Here is a 25,481-nt window from a genome sequence, read left to right on the forward strand (position 1 = left end):
CTCACCCTGATGTAACTTCCTGCGTCGGAGTGACATGACTGGAAAAGCTGGCAGGGAAATGGTCCCACGCATCTTCACATTGATTTAACTGCTGATACCACCGTCAGCCTGACACAGACCTGGGAAGGCTGCAATACAGTGGGTGGGGGGAGGAAAAGAGAAATGAGTTGATGCTGGCTGCATGGCACAGAGAGACAGCGATGACTACATGATGGAGAGAGAGAGAGAAGCTGGATCATGAGGGATGGATGGAAGAGAAAGGGAGAGATTTTGGACTGGGGGAGGGGAACACAAAGAAGGGAGATGGATGATGGATATGGAGACAGAAGAAATATCAAATGGACAGGAGACCCTATCAAGAGAGGTGAGCGAAGATAGAGGAAAGCAGCAGTCGGATTCTGGAACCAACATGATTGGAAAAATAAAATAACATGATACAAAAGGTAGAAAAAGTAATTACAAGTACATAAGTGTTGCCATACTGGGACAGACCAAAGGTCCATCGAGCCCAGCATCCTGTTTCCAACAGTGGCCAATCCAGGTCACAAATACCTGGCAAGATCCCCAAAAAGTACAAAACATTTTATGCTGCTTATCCCAGAAATAGTGGATTTTCCCCAAGTCCAATTTAATAATGGTCGATGAACATTTCCTTTAGGAAGCTGTCCAAACTTTTTAAAAACTCTGCTAAGCTAACCGCCTTTACCACATTCTCTGGCAACAAATTCCAGAGTTTAATTACAAGTTGAGTGAAGAAACATTTTCTCCGATTCGTTTTAAATTTACTACTTTGTAGCTTCATTGCACGCCCCCTAGTCCTTGTATTTTTGGAAAATGTAAAGCTTCACATCGACAATTTTATTTTCTATTTTGTGATTAGAATATGTCAGTTTTTGGAATGTACATCTGCCAGAGCTGATTGGAGCTCGGAGGTACTCGGTTGAAATTGGTTTGACGAAGTTGAGAAACACTGCACTTGGAGCACTAGCAACTCGTACTTTTTTTTTTTTAAGCAGAGAATGTGGGTAAGGGTAAAGGTAATGGAATTTGATATACTGCTTTTCTGTGGTAGAACTGCAGGTGTCAGGGAATTTAAGGAAAACTGTTGCTTTGTTCAGATCGCTATGGTCTTTGTATGTTATAAAGAGGATTATACAATAAAACCCAGATTTGTAACTATTAATGAATGTCTTATTCTTTTAACCCATTTTCAACATTTGCACAGAAAGACAGGATAGAAAATTTAAAAGTAATGAAATTTCTAGAGCTGGTGAACTGTTCATTTAGGAAAGGAAATCTCACTGGTTGGTTTGTATTTTTCATTGGCTTCTGTCCATCTCACATCACCTTACAATTCTTTCAAGGCTCAACTCAATATAGATTATTTCCCCATATAGACACAGGATGTTTCTTCAAGGGTTTTGCATATTTTGGATTCTGAGCAGACTATGGAAAATCAGGTTAATAATTTGAGCACGATGGTTCTTTACAAAATATATCAAGAACAGTGAGGTCATTATTTTTTTCAGGAGAATTTTCGGCATTGATTTTGACCCATCTTGATTATTGTAGTGTTCTATATGCTGGATTACAGCGTAAATTGTTATATAAACTTCAGCTTCTTCAGAACACAGCGGCTAAATTAATCTACAGATGTAAGAACTTTGATCGGGCATCCCCTTTGCTGTGTAAATTACATTGGTTGTCCATTGAGGCCCGGGTGGAGTTTAAGGTAGCATGTTGGGTATATAAAATTATTTTGGGAAACTGTCCATTATCTCTTATTGAATTGTTAACTTTCTCCTCCTCAAGACTTAGCTTTCCATTTAATTCTATACTTATAGTTTCCGTTGGTTAAGAATTAAAACGATTTCATGCAAGCTCCTTTATCTATCTGTCCAGCAAGATTTGGAATATGATAACTTTGCAGATTGGGTCTCTATTTAATTATTTTCAATTTCGTAAAAGTTTAAAGACCTTTCTTTTTAGTAAAATTTATTATCTTAAATTAGTGAATTTTAATTTCGGTTTCTGTTTCTCTCTTAAGGGCAAATTAGTTGTTCCTTAAGGATTTGTTTTACGTTACCTGATTTGATTCCTGAGTAGATATAACCGGGATATAAATACCAGAATAGAATATATAACATGGATTTTGACTTACCTTTTCAAGTAATCTGTAGACCCAATATAATGCTGATTCACAATGCAGTTAAAATAACTTGGAGCCCAATGGTCAGCATTATATGGTGTCTACAGTGGAAGGGTGAAGACAAGTTGCAACTTTATAAGTAATTCAAGTACAATAAGGCCCTGCCCCAGAGAGCTTTCAATCTAAGAGCCTTTTGTTTCCCTACTAAAGTGTAATAAGGTTTTGCAGTTAACATGCATTATTTGCCCAAATTAATACATGGTAATAGCAAAAATCTCCATTAACTGAGAGATTTCCTTTACCAAATTTAAGGATGTACTAAAGACCTTCCTATTTCAAGACACCTCTGAGTTTGAGCAGCCCGTTGCATCATGTGGTTGCACCCTGTAGGGATGGGACTTTTTGCCATCTCCTTTTCTCTCCTTCTCTATCCTTTGAGTTGTGTAGTTCCTTTCTTTTTTCTACACACATATTGTAGACATGTGAACTGTTCTGAGAGTCATTCTAAGGGGTGTTATATCAAACTATAATAAGAACAAATAAGAACATAAGGTGTTGCCATACTGGGACAGAACGAAGGTCCATCAAGCCCAATATCCTGTTTTCAACAGTGGTCAATCCAGGTCACAAGTACTTGGCAAGATCCCAAAACAGTACAACACATTTCATGCTACTTATCCTAGAAATGAGCAGTGGGTTTTCCCAAGTCCATCTTAATAATGGCTTATGGACTTTTCTTTTAGGAAATTATCCAAACCTTTTTAAAACCCTGCTAAGCTAACTGCTTTTACCACATTCTCTGGCAACAAATTCCAGTGTTTAATTACACGTTGAGTGAATAGAAAACAAGGTTGCGTATCTTTGAAAAACAAGCATGTATCCACTCCTAAGCAGCAAAACTACGTTAAGAAAGGCCAAAAAATGAGGTAGCCATAAAGAAACACAAGAAAAATGTTTATTAAAATTAGTTCTTGAATGAAATTCTCTGTTTTTGTTTCCCCAAGAGACTGTCTTGGTTTTTTAAATATTGTAAACCGCTAAGAACCTGAAGGTATCAGAGGTACAGAAGTATATCGTAATGCAATGTAATACTGAGGATGCCTCTCTCTATGAAAAAGACAAGTCATGAAGCTACGCATCACAATCAGCTCAGAAACAACTCTGAAAAAACATGTTTGACCTTATGTAGAAAAGCATTTGAAGGGCATCTTTTCAGGCTTATCTGAACCACAAAAACAAAAGGTTAACCACAAACATCCCATACCAGCCTACAAAGCACACTCCACAAACACTTCCTTCATACAGATAAGTAAATATACATGGGACTATTAGACTAAAGGGCATACACAATGCAATCACAAACTCTACAGCCTAAAGGTTGTAAGTTAATCTGAAAACTCATATCTCAAAACAATTATTGAATGTATGCTTCAAAAAAAAAAAAAAAAAAAAACAGTACCATACAGTCCCTTTGTGACCATTAACATGCCATTAACAAAAAATAATAATTCAAATGCTTAGTTCTGTGTTACAGTTTAATACCGTCTAAACTGATGCACAGAGCTAAGCAGTGTACACATTTCCAAAAGGATTAATCAGAAACAGAAAGGAACTGCAACAATATAAAGGACAAAGCTCAAACATAACACAGAGAGGAGTCCATCGTGACCAGGACATTCAAATTAAAATACAGGGTTCAATCATAAACCTGGTAAAAAATTAAGCTTAGATATACTGCAAGAGAGAGAGAGAGAAAGACTACACTAACAGACTAAGACCCAGATGCACGAACTCCACAGAAAGAGCCCTTCCCTTACCGATCCCGTAGCGAATCGGTAAAAAACGGGCATGATTATGTCTCAAGCGGTGATATACCATTAGAATAGGGAGGAGGGAGGGGAAAAAGGTTTTGATGATGATTATCATTATTATGCTCATATGAAACATGTTCTGATATTTAACTTTTGCAATATTGAACTTGTTGGAAATGTTTAATATGCTGAATTATCAATAAAAAATAGTTGAAACATAAAAATGGGCAGGAATGAAGGAAATCGCATGCAAATGAGCTGCTCGCTGTTAGTTCATTTGCATGCGATTTCCTTCCTAAGGAGGGGAAGTCAGTCGGCCAGCTGAGTATGCGCAGAGCAGCCAAGCGTTATTCTGGCTGCTCTGCGCATGCCAAAGACGGCTTCATACACGCAGACAAGCTGCGTGTATAATAGCCATCAATAAATTGCTGGGCATTTTGTGCAGCACAGGGAGAGAGCGGGACCCTAGAAAGTGAGAATTGGGGATTGGAACGTGCGAGGACGCCCAAATCAAGACTATTTGGACGTCCCTTTCGACTATGCCCCTCCAGATCTCTCTCAGCCAATCACAGCACGTTCAGCTGATACCAGTGAAAGCTAAATGCGCTATGATTGGCTAAGAGAGACCTGGAGGGACGTCCAAATAGTTTTGATTTGGACGTCCTCACACATTCCAATCCCCGATTCTCTCTGGCGGTGGTCAAGAGAAGGACGCCAATCACAAAATCTAAAGAAAAAAAACATCCAAGTGCTTGTCAGGGACGTCCTTTTTTTTCCCCAATATTTGCGATGGGCGTCCTCCTCTGCATGGGTCCCGCTCACAGCAGCTCCAAGGAGAGGTGCAGACCTCCCGTTAGGTTTTCCACGGTGCATGGTGTCTGTGGAGAAAATCTGCTAATTATGATCTGCACTTACTTTTGGGGGAAAGGGGGAGATAGGGTTTTTGTGGATGCAGAACATGTTTCTACATTTACCCCCGGATTCTATGTATTTGAGCTGAGATTTCCATGCGGAAATGGAAGCATATTCCATAACAATGTGCATAATTTAATTAGTTAACAAGCTAATCAGCATTGATAACTGGATGCTAACAAGCAATTATCAGCACTGACATTAATTAGAATGTACACGTTACCCGCAAAGCAAATTCTGCAAAGTGGTGTGCATAAATTCTTTTGCACGCTGCTAAAAAGGGAGCATGGCTATGGGCATGGAAAGAGTGGGAAATGGGCATTCTGGAAACCTACGCGCAGAGTTACAGAATATACCTGCTCTGTGCCTAAATCAGGCGCCTGTATTTACAACAAGTTTTACTTGGCGTAAATGGCCATGCCTAGAGTTAGGTACTGTTATGGCTGCTTTTTTCTACATACTGCATGGAAATTTAGGTTTATTCTATAAAGTACGCCTAAATTATGGTGTATTTTACAGAATGTGCTTAGGTGAATTTCATTTCGGCGCTGAATTTTTACATGTCATATATACAATGTACTCCTTAATTCATAAGAACTGCCATACTGTATCAGTCCAAAGGACTATGAAGATCATGTATGCAGTGTGTCACATATGCGAGCATCATCCATCAGGTGTCTCCTGACTGAAAAAAAAAAGTTGATGAACCACTTGCCTTGGAGAAAACATATTTGACAATGCACTTACTTCATTTCTTTGTTAACTTTATTCTTGGTATGTAATGCATTTGTTTCCTTTAAACCAATTTTAAGACTAACAAATGACCAATTGTGACAAAACAGTGGGGTTTTAAGCCTGTAAAACTGTATTATTTCTTAAAGTGTATTTCTCTAGTTTGGCTGGCAGGTGGTGCATGTTATGTTTAAAGCTGTTACAGAGAAATGACTGTTCCTTCTTTAGTTAAACAGATAAGAGGTAACCTGCAGTGATCTGGCATGCTACTTTTAAAACTTGTTCTGGGCTTTGATTGGCCCAGGAGCTCAATTTCATCTAGGATGTACTGGCTTTTACCCCAGTCTTAGCCAGGGAGAAAAGAGAAAGATCTCTTTGCTGAGGTCCAGTGAACAGTTATATTTGATAACCTGTGAGCAGCTATATGTCCTGATCTCCCCAGGTACTAATTAGATAGTATACTAATGTTTAGATAGTGTTATAATTGATCCATATTTCAGTTATCTGTTATTATTTTGCTGACTGCACCTTTTCTGCTTATTGTTCTAATTTTTCATGATAATAAACATTTTTAGTTTATTGCCTCTGCTTGTCTGGACCGACCAATGTCCTGGTGGTTTGTGTGTTGGGTCTGTCAGTGCTTCCTAGGAGCTGTAGGACCACTGGGACTGTGGCCCCAGTAACCTAGAAATCACTGGGGAAAATTTGGGAGCAGGAGACTCGAGAAGAGCCGGTTGAGACCCAGTCGGAGGGTGCTAGTGTAGAGCACAAGCAGCAGGTGGAGGACCTGAGCTGTGCTGGGGATAGACCCTCTAAGTAGTCATGGGGTAACCCCAGGCGGGGGCTAAGCATTTTGTTACACTTTAGTTTAGGAAATACTGTACCTTCTATTTAGTTAACAGCTCAGCTAGTTAATAAGTAAACGCACCAGATAAACAGTCTGCTACTTATGATCTTCGTTGCTTTAAACTTTGCACCTTTGAAAAGCAAGGGCTGTGCTAAAAGACAGGTTAAAGGCACAGGTCCATTACTCAATCAGAATGGGAAACCATATTAATTTGTAATTTGACAGTCACATTATATCACAATGATAAGAGTGGATCAAACTGGGGGGGGGGGGGGGGGGGGGGTTGAGCTATATGTTAAAGAGGAAATTGAGTCAGACAAAATAAACAGTCTACATGGAACAGACAGCAGCATGGAATCTTTATGGATAGAAATTCCAGGTGTGAAGGAAAGGAGCATACTGGTAGGGCTGTACTATCATCCATCAGGACAGAACAAAAAGATAGATTAAAATATGTTTACAGAAATTAGGAAAGCTGGCAAATTGGGCAGCATTATAATGGTGATTTCAATTATCTTAATATTGACAGGATAAATTTTACAAAAGGGAGTGCTAGGGAGGTAAAATTTCTAGATGTAATAAATGACTACTTCTTGGAGCAACTGGTCCAGGAACCAATGAGAGGGGAGCTATTTTGGATCTAATCCTTAGTGGAATGCAGGTCATAGTACTAGAGGTAGTCGTGTTGGATCCACTGGGAAACAGTGATCATAACATGATCAAATCTGAACTGATACCTGGAGTGAAGACACTAAGGAAATCTAGGAGTTTTTAATTTTCAAAAGGGCGACCATGACAAAATGAGGAAAATGGTTAAAAAGATGATGAAATGATCAGCTGCAAAAGGTGTGGATGTTGTTTAAAAATACCACTGTGGAAGCCCATACTAGATGTATTCCACATATTAACAAAGGTGGAAAAAAAGAGCAAACAACACGACAGCCAGCATGGTTAAAAGGTGAGGTGAAAGGGGCTATTAAAACCAAAAGAACATCCTTCAAAAAATGGAAAAAAAAGATCCAAATGAAGAAAATAAGTAACATAAGCACTGTCATGCCAGATGCAAAGCACTGATAAAGAAGGCTAAGCGATACAAAGAAAAACATGCCACAAAGACAAAAACTGATAGTAACACTTTTTTTGCAGGTATATCAGAAGTAGGAAGCCTGCAAGGGAATCTGTGTGACCATTAAATCAGGAAGGAGCAAAAGGAGCACAAGGCCATAGCAGAGAGACTGAATGAATTCTTTTCTTCGGTGATTATGGAAGAAGATGTCAGAGATCTACCTTTACTACTACTACTTAACATTTCTAGAGCGCTACCAGGGTCACGCAGCGCTGCACAATTTAACAAAGAGAGACAGTCCCTGCTCAAAGACCTTACAATCTAATAGACAAGTGAACGGTCGGTACCTTTACCGGATATGGTTTTCTGGGGTGATAATGCAGAGGAACTGAAAGAAATCTCGGTGAACTCAGAAGATGTACTGAGCCAAACTGACAAGTTAGAGTGATAAATCACCTGGCCTTGATGATATACACCCCAGGGTATTGACAGAACTCAAAAATGAAATTGCTGACCAGCTGCTAGTGATCTGTAACCTGTCTTAAAATCGTTAGTGGAGGATGGCCAATGTGAAGCCAATTTAAAAAAAAAAAAAAAAAAAGGGTTCCAGGGGTGATCTTGGAAATTATAGACTGGTAAGACTGACTTCAGTGCCGGGCAAAATGGTGGAAGCTATTACATTTTTTTTTTGTTACATTTGTACCCCGCACTTTCCCACTCATGGCAGGCTCAATGCGGCTTACATGGGGCAATGGAGGGTTAAGTGACTTGCCCAGAGTCACAAGGAGCTGCCTGTGCCTGAAGTGGGAATCGAACTCAGTTCCTCAGTTCCCCAGGACCAAAGTCCACCACCCTAACCACTAGGCCACTGTTATCCTATATAATAATTCTCACCTCCAACGTTCTGAGGCTGCCTGGAACCGTGGCTTCCAGCCAGAGGTGGTCTACTTCCAATGGAGTAGATAAAAGTGACATCATGAATGAAGTGCCACTGACTGGCTGCGCCTCCGAGTCCAGCACGACGCCCAGCAACAAACCGCCACACAGGAAAACCGCGACCCCGCCAGCCAACAGCGACCCAGGCAGGGGGAGGAGTAGGGAAACACATGGAGCGTATTTCCCTACTTCTCCCCCTGCCTAGGAATCGCTGCACACTGCCTGCGAAACTCCCGAACCACCCGCGCACACTAACCGCCCTCAATCGGAGAGGACGAAGAGGGAGGGGGGCGACACGGCGAGCGAGTGCCTGCGGCGAGTCTCGAATCTGCAGGAGGCGGGTAAGGGCTCAGGATGGGGGTCGGGGTCCACTAGCGACTCGCCAGACGGTGGAGGCAAAGAGCAGCGGGTCCTACTCCAGCGCAGCCGTCATCCCCGTTCACTCAAAACAAAGGTAGCAAACCTATGCGATGGTGCAGCAAGTTCAATAGACAGGAGTGGAAGTGAGCAAAGCAAGTCTAGGTAAGCAATGAAGCACATTGGTTAATCTCTGTCTCCACTCTCCTACGCAGCCGTCATTGGTATACACTGAAAAACAAGCAAAAACTTGCAGCTGCTTCACATTGTCGTTTTTAAAATGTTGTTCCATCTGAAACAAGTCTAAAGTTCTTTCAACTGGATAGACAGTGCCTTAAAACTTGCAGGACAAAAGGAGGGGGAGACAAACACACCATCCAACTGGGAAGGAGGGAGGGGGGATCCTGCAACTGGAAGGAAGAGAGGGAGGGGGAACCTTCAACTGGGGGGGGGGGGGGGAAAGGGGGGGAAAACCCCTGCAACTGCGAGACAGACCCGGGGGGGGGGGGGCGACCCTGCAATTGGGAGGGAGGGGGGACCCTGGCACATACTCTCATTCTCACACACACAATCGCACACAGTCTCACTCTCTCTGTGTCACACACATTCACTCTCTCTGACACAGTCCCTCTCACACACACACTCCCAGGAAAACCTTGCTAGTGCCCGTTTCCTTTAAAACAGAAATGGGCCTTTTTTACTAATTTATAAATTTCAAACAATATCACAAGCTAAACACTTGAATCAGAAACACAGATGTATACAAGAAAAATGCAAATAAGAAGCAAATTAATACAATCTAATACTTATCTTCCTTAGACTACAGCTCTAAGGGGGAGTGAAACCTTTCTTCCCGAGGGAAATATTCCGTAACTTGGTACAATCCATGGTACTAAGCCATTTGGACTACTGCAATGGAATCTATGCAGGATGCAAAGAAAAATCATAAAGAAACTCCAGACAGCACAAAACATAGCAGCCAGGCTTAAATTTGGAAAAACAAGACTCGAAAGCACCAAACCACTACGAGAAAAACTACACTGGCTCCCAATCAAAGAACGTATTGCGTTCAAAATCTGCACCCTAGTTCACAAAATCATCTACGGAGAAGCCCTGGGATACATGACAGACCTCATAGACCTACCAATCAGAAACACACTTAGATCGACAAGAACATAACTAAATCTCCATCACCCAAGCTGCAAAGGACTCAAATACAAATCCACCTATGCGTCCAGCTTCTCCTACACAACTATGGAGTGCACTACCAAACGCCTTGAAAACAACATATGACCACCTAAACTTCTGGAAACTACTAAAAACTAACTTGTTCAAAAAGGCATACCCTAGTGATCCAACCTAGATGCCTTAACCCAGCAGCATAACGAAACCAAAGCTAGAACTGGACATAATTTAACTCTTCCTCCCAATGTGTCTATCACACACTGACCTTTGTTCTATCACTACCTCACTCTGTATTCGTTCAAACCGGTATTGGCGATCGCCTCTACAGTACTATGTAAGCCACACTGAGCCTGCAAATAAGTGGGAAAATGTGTAACAAATAAAAATAAATAAATGTGAGGAACAGTTAAAGAAGTTAAGGCTCTTCTGCTTGGAAAAGAGACGCTTAAGTGCAGATATGACTATGGTCTACAAAATCCTGAGTGCTGTGAAGTGGGTGGAGGTTAATCGATTTTTTTTCACTCTTTCAAAAAGCACAAAGACTAGGGGATGCTCAATGAAATTACATGGAAATACTTTTAAATCAAATAGAAGGAAATATTTTTTCCACTTAAAAATAGTTAAGCTCTCAAATTCGTTGCCAGAGGAAAAGTCCATAGTCTGTTACTGAGAAGGACATGGGGGAAGCCACTCTTTGCCCTGGGATTGGTACAATGGAATGGTACTACTAATTGGGTTTCTGCCAGGTACTTGTGACCTGGATTGGTCACTGTTGGATTCAAGATACTGGGTTAGATGGACCATTGGTCTGACCCAGTATGGCTATTCTTATATTCTTAGATGGTACTTATTGGGAGGTGGCTAAGAGCATAGACTGAAGTATAACCATTCACAGTCTATGGTGAGAGCAGGGCTTTGATCAAATACACACACTGAATGGAACCACTACATTTCAAAATTATTCCAACAGATGTTTGTTTGTTTTTTAACTTATAAATGTTTATTAAAACAACATCTCAGGTATAACATCGAGCCTCTGGCTCTAAACACATCACAACTTGTCATTTTCTGAACATTTTCTTTCTAATCCTTTATCCCCCCTTCCCTCCCCACCCTCCTCCCCCTGCCCTGCACCCCCTCTATTCCCTCGCTACCTCTCTCCCCAACAGCCCGAATACCCCCTACTCTTTGTTACCCCCATCCTTTGTCCCCTCAATGTCTGCTAGATGTGTCCATTCTGGCGCCTCAGGATTATATCTCCCCCTGCGTTTGTCTGTCACTTTTTCCAGTTCTACGATGGTTCTAAATTTCTCCGACCAATTGTATATTGTTGGTCCTGTAGTCTTCTTCCAATGCATCGCTATAGTGGTTTTTGCTGCTGCTAACCCCATTCTTTGAATCTCTGTTGCTCTCTCTTTCCTCTCTGGTTCCTCCCCCACCCCAGGAGACACCCATTTAGGATCACATGGGAATATACCTTCTAAAACCTCTGACAACCTGTCCGTTATGTCTTTCCAATAAGGTTGAATCACACTGCACTCCCACCAGATACGAAAAAATGTTCCCGTCTCCCTTCCACATCTCCAGCATCCATCAGAAGCCCCGGGGAACATTTTTTTTTATTCTATCAGGTGTATAGTACCATCTGCTCAATACTTTATATGCATTCTGCCTCAGTTACTCCCTGATTCAAGTCCTTTTCCCATGCCTCCATATAGGACAGTTTCATAAATCTCCGACCCCTTAGATGGCCATATATCCTTGAGATTCCTTTCCCCCACTGATCTATTGCCCCCCAAACATTTTCAAATGCCTCATGTTCCTTAGTTTCCTCCCTGGCCCATTTTTCTGTTATAATGAAATATTTGACCTGCATGTATGCATAGGAGTCAGACTCTGGTATCCCATACATTGACCATAGTTCCCCGAATGTCCTAATTCTTCCCTCATCCAGGAGCTCATGAAACTGTATTAACCCTTTTTGAAACCATGTTTGAAACACTTTACTCTCCCTCCTGTATGAGCCATGCGTATGTGGATCTATTCCCTGTCCCTCTCACCTTCCTTTTCAGCATTCCCCACACAGTTAGGAGATGTGATACGAAAGGATTCAACGTTAAGCCCTTGTATGTCTGCTCTGGTATTGAGGCCCACAGCAGACCATCCAGCCGTCCTTCCCTAACAAAAATTTGCTCCAGCCTGGTTATTGGAGATAAGTCTACCTTACTCCACTCTGCTATCTGCTTTAGATGTGCTGCCCAAAAATTACCATTGCACATTTGGCATTCCTCTCCCCCACATGATTTTTTTTTACAACCTAGCTGGTCTGCCCACCCACACAAAGATCCCTATGTCTGACTGTAACTTTAATATTTCCCTTCTAGGGACTAGTATTGGTAGTGTCTGGAGAGTAGTCTGGGCAGGATATTCATTTTTACTACTGCTATTCTCCCCCACCATGATAACCAATTATTCTTCCATTTATTCAAGTCCCGTTTCACATCTCTGAGGAGAGGTGTATATCCAACAGATGTTTTATTCACACAGACAGCAGAACCACCTGCATTCCTAGCTATTAGAGTCAATACTTCACTTTTCCCAGTTCAAGATCAAAAGGAGTTACTTTTGTGTACAACAAATATCTCCCCTTCCCGAAGGAGCTTACATACAATCAAAGACTGTACCTGAGGCGACAGAGTGGGAAATGACTTGCCCAAGGTCACATGGAGTGCCGGTTAATGGGAAAAGTGGGATTTGAACTCTCGCATCCCTGGTTCTTAACCTGTTATTCTAATCAGTCAGCCACATGTCCAAAAGATCAAAAGGGTCACCTGGTCTGTTTTAGCTCCACTCTTCTCTCTACTGGTCTTATTTCTGGGCCTTTTTAATTCAGCAAGTTCTCTCCTAGGAAGAATATTCAGCTAAAATCTATTGGAGGAAAATCTGTTGTGTATCAAAGCACGAAAATTTGGAATAAGATTCCCTCTCAAATTAGACAACTATCATCTTATTTGCATTTTAGAAAGGCTCTAAAAAAGTTTTTCTTTTCAAGGATTAATCACGGAATATGAACAACTTTTGAGGAAATTGTTAATTTCCTCTTTAATTTGGATAATTGCCATCTATTTTATATAGAAAAACAATTCTAAAAATGCTTTGTTTTTAGGACCAAATTGAAGTATTTTAAGTGATTTTTGGAATACTGTTTTGTAATTCTCTTCATTGAGGTTTTCTTACTGTAATTTGCTTTGAATTTCTTTAGAGTAAAAGAGGAATAGACTTGATATAAAATAGAAATAAATTTTAGATTTGTAAAAGAAGGTGGTGCGAAGATATCTGGTCAGCAAGAAATCATGTGGCAATATTGGCTCTAGCATATCTTTGGACTTATAAAGTAGGTTGAAGAAAAGCTAAGAAGGCGGAACAGAATGTTGAGTATTATTAGAAAATGGATGGAAAACAAGCATGACGATGTTATAATGCCGTTATATCGCTCCATGGTGCGACCGCACCTGGAGTATGTGTTCAGTTCTGGTCGCCTCATCTCAAAAAAGATATTAAGGGAATTGGAGAAGGTGCAGAGAAGGGCGACGAAAATGATTAAAAGGGATGGGACGACTACCTTATGAGGAGAGGTTTAAGACGGCTAGGACTCTTTAGCCTGGAGAACAGGTGGCTGAGGGGTGATATGATAGAGGTCTACAAATAATGAGTGGGGTAGAGCGGACAGATGTGAAGACGTTTGTTTACGCTTTCTAACAATATAATAGAACTAGGGGACACAAGATGAAATTAGAATGTGGTAGGTTTAAAACATATTGGAGAAAGTTTTTCTTTACTCAGCGTGTGGTTAGACTCTGGAACTCCTTGCCGGGAGAAGGTAGTGACGGCAGCTGGCCTTGCTGAGTTTTAAAGGGGTGTCTGGACAAATTCCTGAAGGAAAAGTCCATTGATTGTATTTAAATTTGGGTTTTTGCCAGGTTCTTGGGGCCTAGATTGGCCGCTGTCGGAGACAGAGTGCTGGGCTTGATGGACCTTTGGTCTTTTCCCAGCGTGGCAGTGCTTATGTACTTATGACTCTTATAGAAGCTATACAATGCTACAATGTCAATTGAAGAAAAAAAAAAAGGCATTATGTGACCCCCAAAGGGAAATCATTTAAAAGAGGTCATTACACTTACCATCGCCCATTTTTCTGTCTTGTTGCACAGTACAGGTAAACCAAAAATCTACAGATCAGAAGAAAGATAATTGATTAGAACAGGTCACCCCAAAAATTAAGAAAGAAAAGTTCTGATATCTGTTGTTGCATTAACAGAGTTATAAACTAAGAGCTTTACCAAGCTCTGCAGTGCACCATTAGAGAAAAAATATTCAATATTTAACTTCAGAAGTCATATAGGGAAGGGAAAAGGGTTATAACTTTAGAGTCTCATGGACTAGGGAGTAAACACCACTTATATTCAGAAATGTAACCGAATAAAGAAGTGTGGTTACTACATTAATCCACTTCAAAGGATATAAAATAAAACAAAAAAAAAATATAATACCATTTTATTGGATCAACAATACATTTTCTGACTAGCTTTTAAAGGTTTTAAACTCCCTTCCTTGTGTAAGAACTATATAAGCAAAAGATTAACAATATCTCCCCCCCCCCCCCCCCCGTTTACACTAGCAGCTGCCGTGCGCTAATGCCGATACAGCCCATTCACTTTGAATGGGCTGTGTCTGCATTGCCATGTGGCTTAGTAGAAGGGGGGGTTAGTGTATATAAGTGAAACCAAGGCGAAAGGCTGGGGTGGAGGAAAAACAGGCTGGTGGATTGAGTGATCAGAGAGTAACAAAGCAGTAGAATTTTACAGTTTATATATGTGATAGTACTTTCATTGAGCTGAAGATGGCCTTTTGGAGAGACTACTCCTGAGACAAACCAAGGTCACATTTTTGTGGGTGACCAGACACTAAGAGGAAACTTTAAAACAATCCAGGAACGTAAGACCCTTTGAAGTTAAAATAAGATGCTCTGAAACAAGAAACAAACCACGAAATGTTACATCCTGTCGAAATATGAGCCAAGAACTTTTTACTGGTATATATTCCGGTAGAGTGAAGATACTTACCTGTAGAAGGTATTCTCGAGGGCAGTGGATAACGCAGAGCGCGCGTTGCTTGTCCAGAGCGTGTAACAAGCTTAAAATAGGTCTTTGAGCGTGGGAGATTTGCTCCAACCGCGCATGAGTGTGCCTTCACGCCCACCACAAAAGCATGGGACCAGCACTACAATATAAAGCATAAGAAAAAAAAAGGCGACAACTCCAAGGGGAAGTGGGAGGGTATGTGAGAATTATAAGGCCTGCTGTCCTTGGAGAATATTTATTTTATTTGTAGCATTTATTCCCCGCTCTTTCCCGCTCGATAGCATGTTCAGTGCGGCTTACAAAGTGTGGTACAAAGTATCACGGAGATAATACAGGTATGGAAACAATGTATCACAGAGATGACATAATTACATAGAGTGAGTTCAGTGCGCTTACGAAGTATGGTACAAAGTATCACAGAGATGATACAAAGTATGGAACAAAGTGTCAAAGAGATGACATAATACCTAATACAGTTAAGTATCTTCAAGAGATGCAATAAACCACACACGAGCAAATGTGCCCTCCTGCCTACCACAAGAGAACAGAACCAGCAGTACAATATAGAGCATAAAAATAAAAGGAGACAAATCCAAGGGGAGGTGGGAGGGTATGTGAAAATATAAGGCCTGCTGTCCTTGGAGAATACCTGCTGTAGGTAAGTACCTTTGCTTTTTCTCCAAGGACAAGCAGGCCTATAATTCTCAAATTTGGAAATCCCTAGCTACCAGGCTCACCGAAAACAAAAACCAGTGGTCAACTGGATGCAACAGCGAGGGCAAAAAAGTAATTAACCTGAAACTATATACAATCTGAGTGAGAGTGCAGCCTGGAACATAACAAAATGGGCCTAGGAGGGTGGAGTTGGACTCTAGATCCCAAACAAATTTTGCAGAACTGTCTGTCCAAACCGACTGTTGCTTATCCTGCTCAAGGCAGTAATGAGATGTGAATGTGGGATACAAATGCAACAAATAAACAAATAAATAAATGTGTGGACTGAAGACCACATCACAGCCTTGCAAATTTCTTCAATGGAGGCTGACCTCAAGTGGGCTACCGACGCAGCCATGGTTCTGACATTGTAAGCCCTGACATAACCCTCAAGGGTCAGCCAGCCTGGGCATAAATGAAAGAAATGCAATCTGACAACCAACTGGAAATGATGCGTTTCCCGATTGCGACCCCCATCCTATTTGGGTCAAAAGAAACAAGTAAAAGACCAATGCTCGCTTGCAGTCCAAGATGTGCAGTGCACTTTTGCCAGGATGGGCATGAGTCGGGGGAAGAATGTTGGCAAGACGATCAACGGTTTTGATAGAACTCCGACACAACTTTAGATAGGAACTTAGGGTGCATGCGGAGGACTACTCTGTTGTGATTAAACTTTGTATAAGGTGCATCCGCCACCAAGGCCTGAAGCTCACTGATCCTGTGAGATGAAGTAACAGCCAGTGACTCAGTGTGCATTATGTTTAAGATATGGTTTACGCATGTTTAGATTTATGCCTTCTAGTTCATGTAACATGTCTGTAGAGTACTATTGCTCAATTTTGCAGTCACTTTTTTTTAGACAATCTGTAAAATATTGCACACATTCTTTATAAATTTCACTCTCACTGCGTGGGTTTTGTTTTTCATTCTGTTTTGCTCACAAAAAGCAGATTGTTTCTGGTGACATATTTGTTTACTGCCATAGCAAAGCTGGAATGCACTTCCAAGAGCAATAACCAGTCTGAGTGACTACCTTCTCTTTCGCAAGGCACTAAAAACGCATCTGTTTGCAAAAGCATTTTCTACAAGACTATAACCATTGCAAGCATGCACACATGGATCTGGTTGAACCCATTCTTTTGTACTGTTCTATGTAAAGTATCTTTTCTTTCTTGCACTTTTGCTCTTCATTTCTAATTTGTCTCTGATATCACCCAGAGATCTCTCTCTCTCTCTCTAGTTTTGTAAGCCACATTGAGCCTGCATGCTTGTGGGGATAATGTGGGGTATAAATACATTGATAAATAAATAAGTTTTGCTTGTAATATCTCTATATATTGTCTCTTGATTTAAAGCATTTAGAGCTGTTGTGCATTCTCATTTTTCACTTAGTCTTCTGCACGCGTCTCCCAGTGTATGTTTATAGCTGTCAGAGCTGTTTTCTGAATTATCATAATTTATGCTGACATCATCGCATGATGTCACTGCTCAGTACTATTCAAAATAGTGGCTGGCTACACCAGTTGAACTTTTTCTCAATTTGTGTGGATGCAGATATTCTGGTTTGGATTGCTAGTATGCAGTAGGTTAATGTAAATGCAGTAAAGTAACAAACTGTGGCCTGAGTGATTAGAGTTTTAAGAGTCTTTTAAAATTAGTTTTGTTGTTGTTTTTTTTTTTAAACACTATTAATGTTAGGGATGAAATCAGATTTTGAAGTATAGGCTCTGTAGGTAATATATAGGCAAAAATTAGCCTTTTTGAGCTGGTTTGCTTTGGACTCTGTATATTGTATTCACCGCTGTGTTCACTTTATACCATGAGTGGGATTATAGATAGTTTATTTTATGCTAATTTGTGGCCGGGTGGTCAACTTATATAATTAAGTATGGTATTTTAAAGTCAGCTATGTCTACAATAATTGCAGTTTTACGTTGTAAATAGTGGAATCTACTACTACTAAACATTTCTCAAACTTGTATCTTCTGAAGGGTTATTCCATTGCAGATTAAACATTTTATGTTGATCATATGCATCCTAGCTGGATTCTCTATCGGTATATTCATATTTTACGCTTAAGGTTCGCTACTTTTATCTCCTATAGACAGTTTAATTAGTGCAGTATTTGACATTTTCAGTCAGATTAAATTCTGTTTTGTGGAGTCTCAACAGGTAATTAGATATTTTGTTCAAGTTTCTATATACTTCACATCGCTTTCATTTCAACTTTGGTGTGGTTATCTATAACTTCTTGGCCTTACATATGAACAATGGACATTCGCCACATGGTGAGATATGATTATTCACATACCTTTTTAAAATTTGGCAATTAGTCATGTCTTTTCACAACTATGTGTTTTCATATAATCACAGTGATCTGTCCACGAAGTATTTTGAGCTTTGGTTCATATTTTTTTGTTTTCAGGTTCACATTTTCTTCTCCTTTTCCAATGCAAATATTTGGGGTTTTTTTTTTTGTTGTTCAATGCAAATACTTAAATAGTTAACATATATTTATCATTATATCTTTTGGCTTTTCTGTTATGTACCAAGATTCTCCTGATGAAGGCTGTCCAGCTACTGCTTTCGACTCCTAACCATGACTCTCTTACTCAACAACCTCACTTACATAGTAACATAGTAGATGACGGCAGAAAAAGACCTGCACGGTCAATCCAGTCTGCCCAACAAGACAACTCATGTGTGCTACTTTTTGTGTATTCCCTACTTTGATTTGTATGCTCTTTACTTATCACCCCTACCACTGCAATTTCCCCACCCCTAGCTGTCTGTTCGTCTGTCCAATTTAGATTGTAAGCTCTGTTGAGCAGGGACTGTCTTTTCATGTTCATTTGTACAGCGCTGTGTAAGTCTAGTAGCGCTATAGAAATGTTTAATAGTAGTAGTAGTAGTATGAGCCAAGTATAGGACAGTCAAGCCATTGTGACATCACTGATGAGGTTGGCTCTTAGGCATTGGTGGACTGAGGCATTATGACATCACAATGTCAGCTCTGGTTAAATCACTGCAGGTCCTCAGTACCTTTCCGCTCTCATCTCTCCCTACACTCCTTCCCGTGAACTCCGTTCGCTGGGTAAATGTCTCCTGTCGTCCCCCTTCTCCCCCACTGCTAACTCCCGGCTCCGTTCCTTCTATCTCGCTGCTCCCTATGCCTGGAATAGACTCCCTGAGCCAGTACGTCAGGCTCACAGTCTCTGGCTGTCTTCTAGGCTTAAAGCCCACCTCTTTGCTACTGCTTTCGACTCCTAACCGTGACTCTCTTACTCAACACCCTCACTTATCCCCTACCACTGCAATTTCCCCACCCCTAGCTTTCTGTTTGTCTGTCCAATTTAGATTGTAAGCTCTGTTGAGCAGGGACTGTCTTTTTCATTGATTTGTACAGCGCTGCGTAAGTCTAGTAGCGCTATAGAAATGTTTAATAGTAGTAGTGTTGAGTTTCTCTGTCTGGGACTTGATCTATATGTTTTTCACCCATTAAAGGAACTTTTTTTGCGACATTTGGCCATCTTGACATATGTCATCTTCCACTTTTGGTTTGCTTTGTTTACATTTGTGTGTGGAAGTTTTTTGGTTTTCTCTTGTCTTTGGACTAATGGGTTATAGCAACAGGATGTGAACCAGGAAAACTACGGTTGAAATCTTGCTTTTCCGATGACACAATTTGCGACCTGGAGCAATTGCTCTACCCTTCTGTGCCTTTAGTTCAGCTTAGAGTAAGCCATCTGGGGGGGGGGGGGGGGGGGGAGGGGGCAGGGACTACACTGCCCTTACATTTGGATTTACAAAGGCTAATAATTAAACCTAAACTTTAATTATTTCTTCTCGGATAGAGTGGTGGAAAAGTAACTAGGCCTCTCAACGGAGGGTGTTGAGACCAGAGCAGTAACAGAATTCATCCTGGGATACATGTAGAAGACCATAGCAGTGAGAAGATGATGCGCAGATGGGGAAGGGGGGTGGGGGGAATATCAGTTAAGGTCTGTGACTTTCCTCCAGGAGTAATGTGGGAGCAGACTGGATAGGTCTAATGGTCCTTGTCCACTATCATACTTTACAACAGTAGTAAAACAAGATTGGGAGAGGCTGCAATACTGCAAATAACCCATCCTTCATGCACTCTAGAAGCATTCCATTCTTTTTGGCAGCCAAAACCCCATTAACAGGGAGCTGAGGCTGCCATTTTGAATCAGGGAGCTATCAAGCAGGTTTATCTGGGATTGCTCATGCCCTTGGAGGTGGGGAATATTTAGAAATGGGTCAAGGGAGGGATATCAGGCCACGTGTTAGCAGCCTAATACTCCTCAGGAGTTGGTAATTATCCATATATAATGCATCTTATGAAGATTATGAAAGCTGAATTATCCAGTCTGCATAATAATCAGTTGCTTTGCATGCTTTATTTGCATAATAATTTATATAAAGAATATCTGTGTAAAGAAAAGTATCCATAGTGTAAAACAAAAAAATTACAATCATCCAGTAAAATACAGAAAACTCATATCCTCAAGAAAAGAACACAAGAAAATAAATCATAGGAAGCTGGAAATCATAAGGAAAAACAACAAAGTAACCTATCCATCAATATCAATTAGAACTTATAGCCAAACTAACCAGGGTGGAGGGCACAGAACCCCATGAACCCACCCAAGAGGGCTGCAGGTGGCTTCAACAATTATTGTAGCTGGTAGAAACAGCACTAATAAAGGCTGTATTTTGGGCACATTTTTCCACCTGCTACAATAATTTTTGAAGCTGTTTTAGTGGTATTCAGTTTTGATTTCATGATATTTATATCTACATATGGGACGCTTTCAAATAAATTAAAAAGCTGTCAAATAAGTAAAAATAACAAAATCTTTTCCATCTTTTAAGTCACTGCCTATCCAACTAGAAAAACTTTTGACTTTTTACAGATGGACCACACATAGGCAGCCCTCTCCTCAAGTCACTTCAATGGCTTCCTATCCGTTTCCGCATACAGTTCAAACTCCTCTTACTGACCTACTAGTAAAAGAGGCCCGTTTCTGGACCAAATGAAACGGGCGCTAGCAAGGTTTTCCTCCCCAACACCCCCCCCCCTTCTCCCTCCCTACGTACCTACCGACCCTTGGTCGTTCAGACGCCATTGCTCCACCCTCGGTGTGTGATGCCATTGCTCCGACCTCGACGTCATCACATTTGACGCAAGGGCGGGGCCCGGTGACTTGGCGATTTCGGTGGCTTCACCACAACGAACTCTTCAAACCTGTCTTGAAGGAAGTGACGTCAGTGGCTTGGCTTCACTGACATCAGTGTCTTCAGAATGTTGAGGGTGAGTTTTATTATATAACTCTCCAGAGTTACTCAGGGAAGGGTTCTGAGGTTGTGGGGGGTATGGGATCCAACCCAAGGGGGGGGGGGGGGGGGTTCCTGGGTAAGTTACAGAAGGAAATGCTCCTGGTTATTGAATGACAGTAGGGGGAGGAGTTAGGAGTTAATAAAAGTTCGCTTTGGGGTCTACATGAAGTCTTTGGTTGCCTCTACCCCTGTGGAGAGGGGGTGTCCTGAAAAGGTCATAATAACCTAAGGCTGATCTGAGGAGGAGTCATTGTCAGCCAAAAGCAGTAACTGAAGAGTGGAGTGCTTTGGGTGGGTAAAGGGGAACCCAGCCCAGGAGCAGGAACAGAGAAGAGCATCTCTGAAAGTAAGGACAGACAGAGAGACTGCCTGTTACAAGCATAGCCTTCGATTATGCAGCCTGAAGGGTATGGGCGATGGACAGGAGGCGCTGTAAATATGTACATAAGTGTAGGATTATAATTGCAGTTAAGAAGATACACCATATCCCTCAATTGGCTTTGAATTTATAGTTTACATCTGATATCAAGTCTGGATTACAAAGTGACTGTCAGAGATAAAAGCATTAAACTGCCTGTTGCAGAAGTAAAGTGCTCTTGCATGGTGTGAAGAGTATCTTGGAAGTGAGCGTGAAGTGCTTCCTCCCAGACTGATTGAAAGCACTCAGGTGAAGCCCAACTTAACAGTCTACAGCCTACCGGAATAAGTCCGCTCCAGTCTAAGCCCAAGCTCATATATGACAGTTTGAAATGTATGTGTGAAAGAGAGAGATTTGGTTTGGAAAGAGAGAAGAGAGATTTTTTTGTGGCCCAGGTCAGTGACCCAGAATACTGTGCTGGTGTCAGTGAGACCCGGGTTACATTAGGAATACTGATCTTTCAGAATTCCATGTAAGTATTAAAACATTCTTTTTCAGCCTTAGACTATTTTTTTTGGATTTGTACAGGTACATTTTGCTTGGAATTCATTTATATATCATATGTATCTATGTTTGAGATTTTGTTCTACATATTTGTCTGTATTGTTATTTCTAGTAATCTTTTCTGTAACCCGTTCTGGGCGTTAATTGACAGCACAGTCTAAATAAAGGAAGAAATCAAATCAATATCCCTGCTTCACTTCTTTCCCTTGCTGTTAAAAGAAGACAGAAGTTGCAGGTTATACATGGCATGTAACATGAATGCATAATCCCTCACTAATATAAAGATGCCTCCTGTCCATGGTTCCTGTAATCACTTAACCAGAGAAAGCTATGATTTTTTAAATATTGGAAACACAGCACTGTGATAATGGGAATGTTTTTAACATTACTGCAAAGGCCAGAAAACTTCTGCCTTCACTGTATTGCTATGAATCAAAATATATTCCTGTTATGACATCAAATGCCCAGCTTCGACTGCTGCTTTGCTACTAGATATATAAGAACCACATTAACTCTGAATGCTCCACTGAGACTCTCACGGACCCTGAATGACCATTCTTTGCGCATTCATCTGTCTTCCGGGGTAGAATCAGAGCAACGCAATTAGAAGGCCGTGCTCCGAGTCATCCCTTTTGGAATGCCTTGCTCTCCGAGCTTTCACTTGGAGTTGTCGTATACTAAATTTAGATTGGCCCTGAAAATCCACCTCTTTTAGAGAGTTTTTGGTGGTGGAATCAGCTGTAGCACGTCATTTTACCCAAGGGAGGACCTGACCTTTGAAGTGTGGTTTATTTTTATGATATTCTTTACTTAGTGACCTTTGAAGTGTGGTTTATTTTTATTATATTTTTACTTAGAATGCCTGCGTTTCTTGTCTTACTCCTCCTTTAGGAGTAGCCTAATGGTTAATGCAGAGGGCTTTGATCCTGGTGATCTGATTTCAATTCTCATTGCAGCTCCTTGTCACCTTGGGCAAGTCACTTAACCCTCCTTTGCCCCAAGGTACAAAAACTTAGATTGTGAACCGTAGGGACAGAGAAAGCACCTGCATGATGTGTAAAGCGTTGCGTACATCTAGTAGTGCTACAAAAAAGATTAGTAGTAGATCTTTTCAAGTTGTACTTTTTAAATGTAAACAGCTTTGCTTTACCTGTGGAAAAGTGGTATAAATATATAATATTGTTTATTGCTTTACTGTTTTATTTTTCGATTGGATGGTTCTCTGTGTGCTTGTATCTTTCCTGTCATATTGTTGGAATTTCCTCTTTCTGTTTATTACTATTACTTTGAACTGTGTAAATGATTAGACTTGTTCTCAACTTAGGCAGTATATAAAGTTGCATAATAAGCATAAATATAACCATAAATGAAGAAGGAGAGAACATTGAGTTTTAAAGCACCACAGTCTTCCCAAATCCCAGTCTCCTCTGAAAAGTGACTGAAATTTCCAGTAGCACATTCAACCCCCCCAAAACGAACACGAGCTCCCCTCTAAAAATCAACTTCTTACTCTGATCGATCCAGATGAAAATAATTAAAGTCGATGTTACTCCAGAAGCACAGCGTCCTATGTCGACTTACTGTGCTTGCTGCCAGCAACGTTCCCGTTTCTCTACATAAACTGCAGTATGTATGCAGTTGGCATACTAGTGGCTTGTTTCGCCTTTGGACGTGCACATTTCCTGTCTTTCTTAGCCAGACTTGGGAGTCCTGATTTCCAGTAAATTTGCTTAGTTTAGATAAACTCTAAATTCCTTTCCACGTAGTTTGTTTTGCTTCTTGTCATGGCCATATTGGATTTTAATCTGCTGACTTTTTAAGTCCCCTATCAGGAGGGTTTCAACAAGTTTTTTAATCTTATTAGAACAAAGAGTGCATCAGTAGCAAAAAAAAAAAAAGGCTGAAGAAATTGTTTCTGATTAAGAAAAAAAAAAAGCCCCAGGAGACTTTCATTAATGGGAAGCTTTTGTTTCTGAAAGCCATAATACCTTTTAATCAGCACAATCTCAGCACTTTCTCACGGTGGAGCCCAGTGATGACTGGTTAACAGTGTGTGTCTTAGATTTTAAATGCACATATAACCCCCCTGCATAGGAGCCGGCTCTGTGGGTGGTTGTGTGGGTGCCCCCAATATTGAGAAACTTAACTGTATGTGTCCAGAGAGGGGGGGGGGGTTATTTCCACTAGGCTTAGCACTCCCCCACCCACAATTTTGAAACATGGCTCCTATGGACCCCCCCCCCCCCCCCACCCCCGGACTCTGAAATCTCCCCAAGCATAGGAGCCGACTCTGTGGGTGCTGAGCACCCCCAATATAGAGAATATTCATTGAATTTGTCCAGGGAGGGGTTATTTCCACTGGGCTTAGCACCCCCCATAATTTTGAAACGTTGGCTCCCTTGTCCCCAAGAACACGAACTTTAAAACAGGACTTGTGAAGATCAAACTGTTCCTTGCCTAAGTTGAGAGAACCTTATGGAACCATTAAGAGAAAACTTTCCCGTTGTGAAACTGGGATTTTGTTTGTTTGTTTTGGAAGGTGGAAAACAAAAGCTCCGGCCATTGTTACTCTCGCGCTCAACGGGCGTGAAATGCGCCTCCTCCCTCAGTGTGGGGGGGGGGGGGGAACCAAACGCAGCTGCGTCCCGGTCCAAAAGGGCGTGACAGGGCCCCGAGAGGAGGGAGGAGGGGGGGGGGAGGGGAGGCATCACCAGCCAAAGCCATCCTGAGTGACGACATTCCTGACTTTCACCAGGGGCTTAAGGAAGCGTCGCGCGCAAAGTTTGCGCCGCAAACGGACAAGGAAGAAGAGTCACGCGCAGCGGGCTGCCTCAACCCCTCCCCGTCCGCGAGCATTACAGGACCCACCACCACACACAATCCCCCCCTGTCCGCGAGCCCCCACTCCACACCCCCCCCCCCCCCAAGTCACACACAGACAGGACAATTGAGGCGCATTGCTTGGCTCTTCTTCTCCCTGAGGTCTGAAATGTCCGTCGTCCTACCTTCAAAGTGGTCTTGGAGGAGGTCGATGGCAGCCACCACAGCAATTCATTCTCGTCCCCTGCCTGTGTGACCGACCCTGACTGACTCTCTCTCGGTCCGGAGCTGCTGCTCAGCTCTGTCTGTCTCCTACTCCCGCCCAGCAGCAAACAGGAAATTGCGTCAGAGAGGGGCGGGAGGGAGGCGGCGGCTCTGGGGATTGGTCGGTCGTGTGTGGGCGACGACGAGTACGAAATTGCTGCTGCTGCTGCCGACAATTCCAGGTTGGGAGCAAAGGGGGCTGAAAGAGAGAAAAATAAAATGCTCAGAAGGGAGGGGGTATGGATGACCGACTGGGGGTGGGGG

General features: G+C 41.6%; 1 protein-coding gene across 1 annotated transcript in view; it reads right to left on the reverse strand.

Moving 5' to 3' along the window:
* The window catches only part of PRRG1 (proline rich and Gla domain 1), a 79,201-nt gene extending 53,933 nt beyond the window's left edge, over nt 1-25,268 (reverse strand). Inside the window, exons 1-2 of the mRNA XM_030202356.1 lie at nt 25,139-25,268; nt 14,177-14,224 (exon numbers count right to left, since the gene is read on the reverse strand). Coding sequence (XP_030058216.1) covers nt 14,177-14,186 — 10 coding nt within the window. The 5' untranslated portion in view covers nt 14,187-14,224; nt 25,139-25,268. The remainder of the gene's footprint in view (nt 1-14,176; nt 14,225-25,138) is intronic.
* Nucleotides 25,269-25,481: the final 213 nt, after the last annotated feature.

This window comes from Microcaecilia unicolor, chromosome 4 (genome assembly GCF_901765095.1).
Source record: "Microcaecilia unicolor chromosome 4, aMicUni1.1, whole genome shotgun sequence".
NCBI lineage: Eukaryota > Metazoa > Chordata > Amphibia > Gymnophiona > Siphonopidae > Microcaecilia > Microcaecilia unicolor.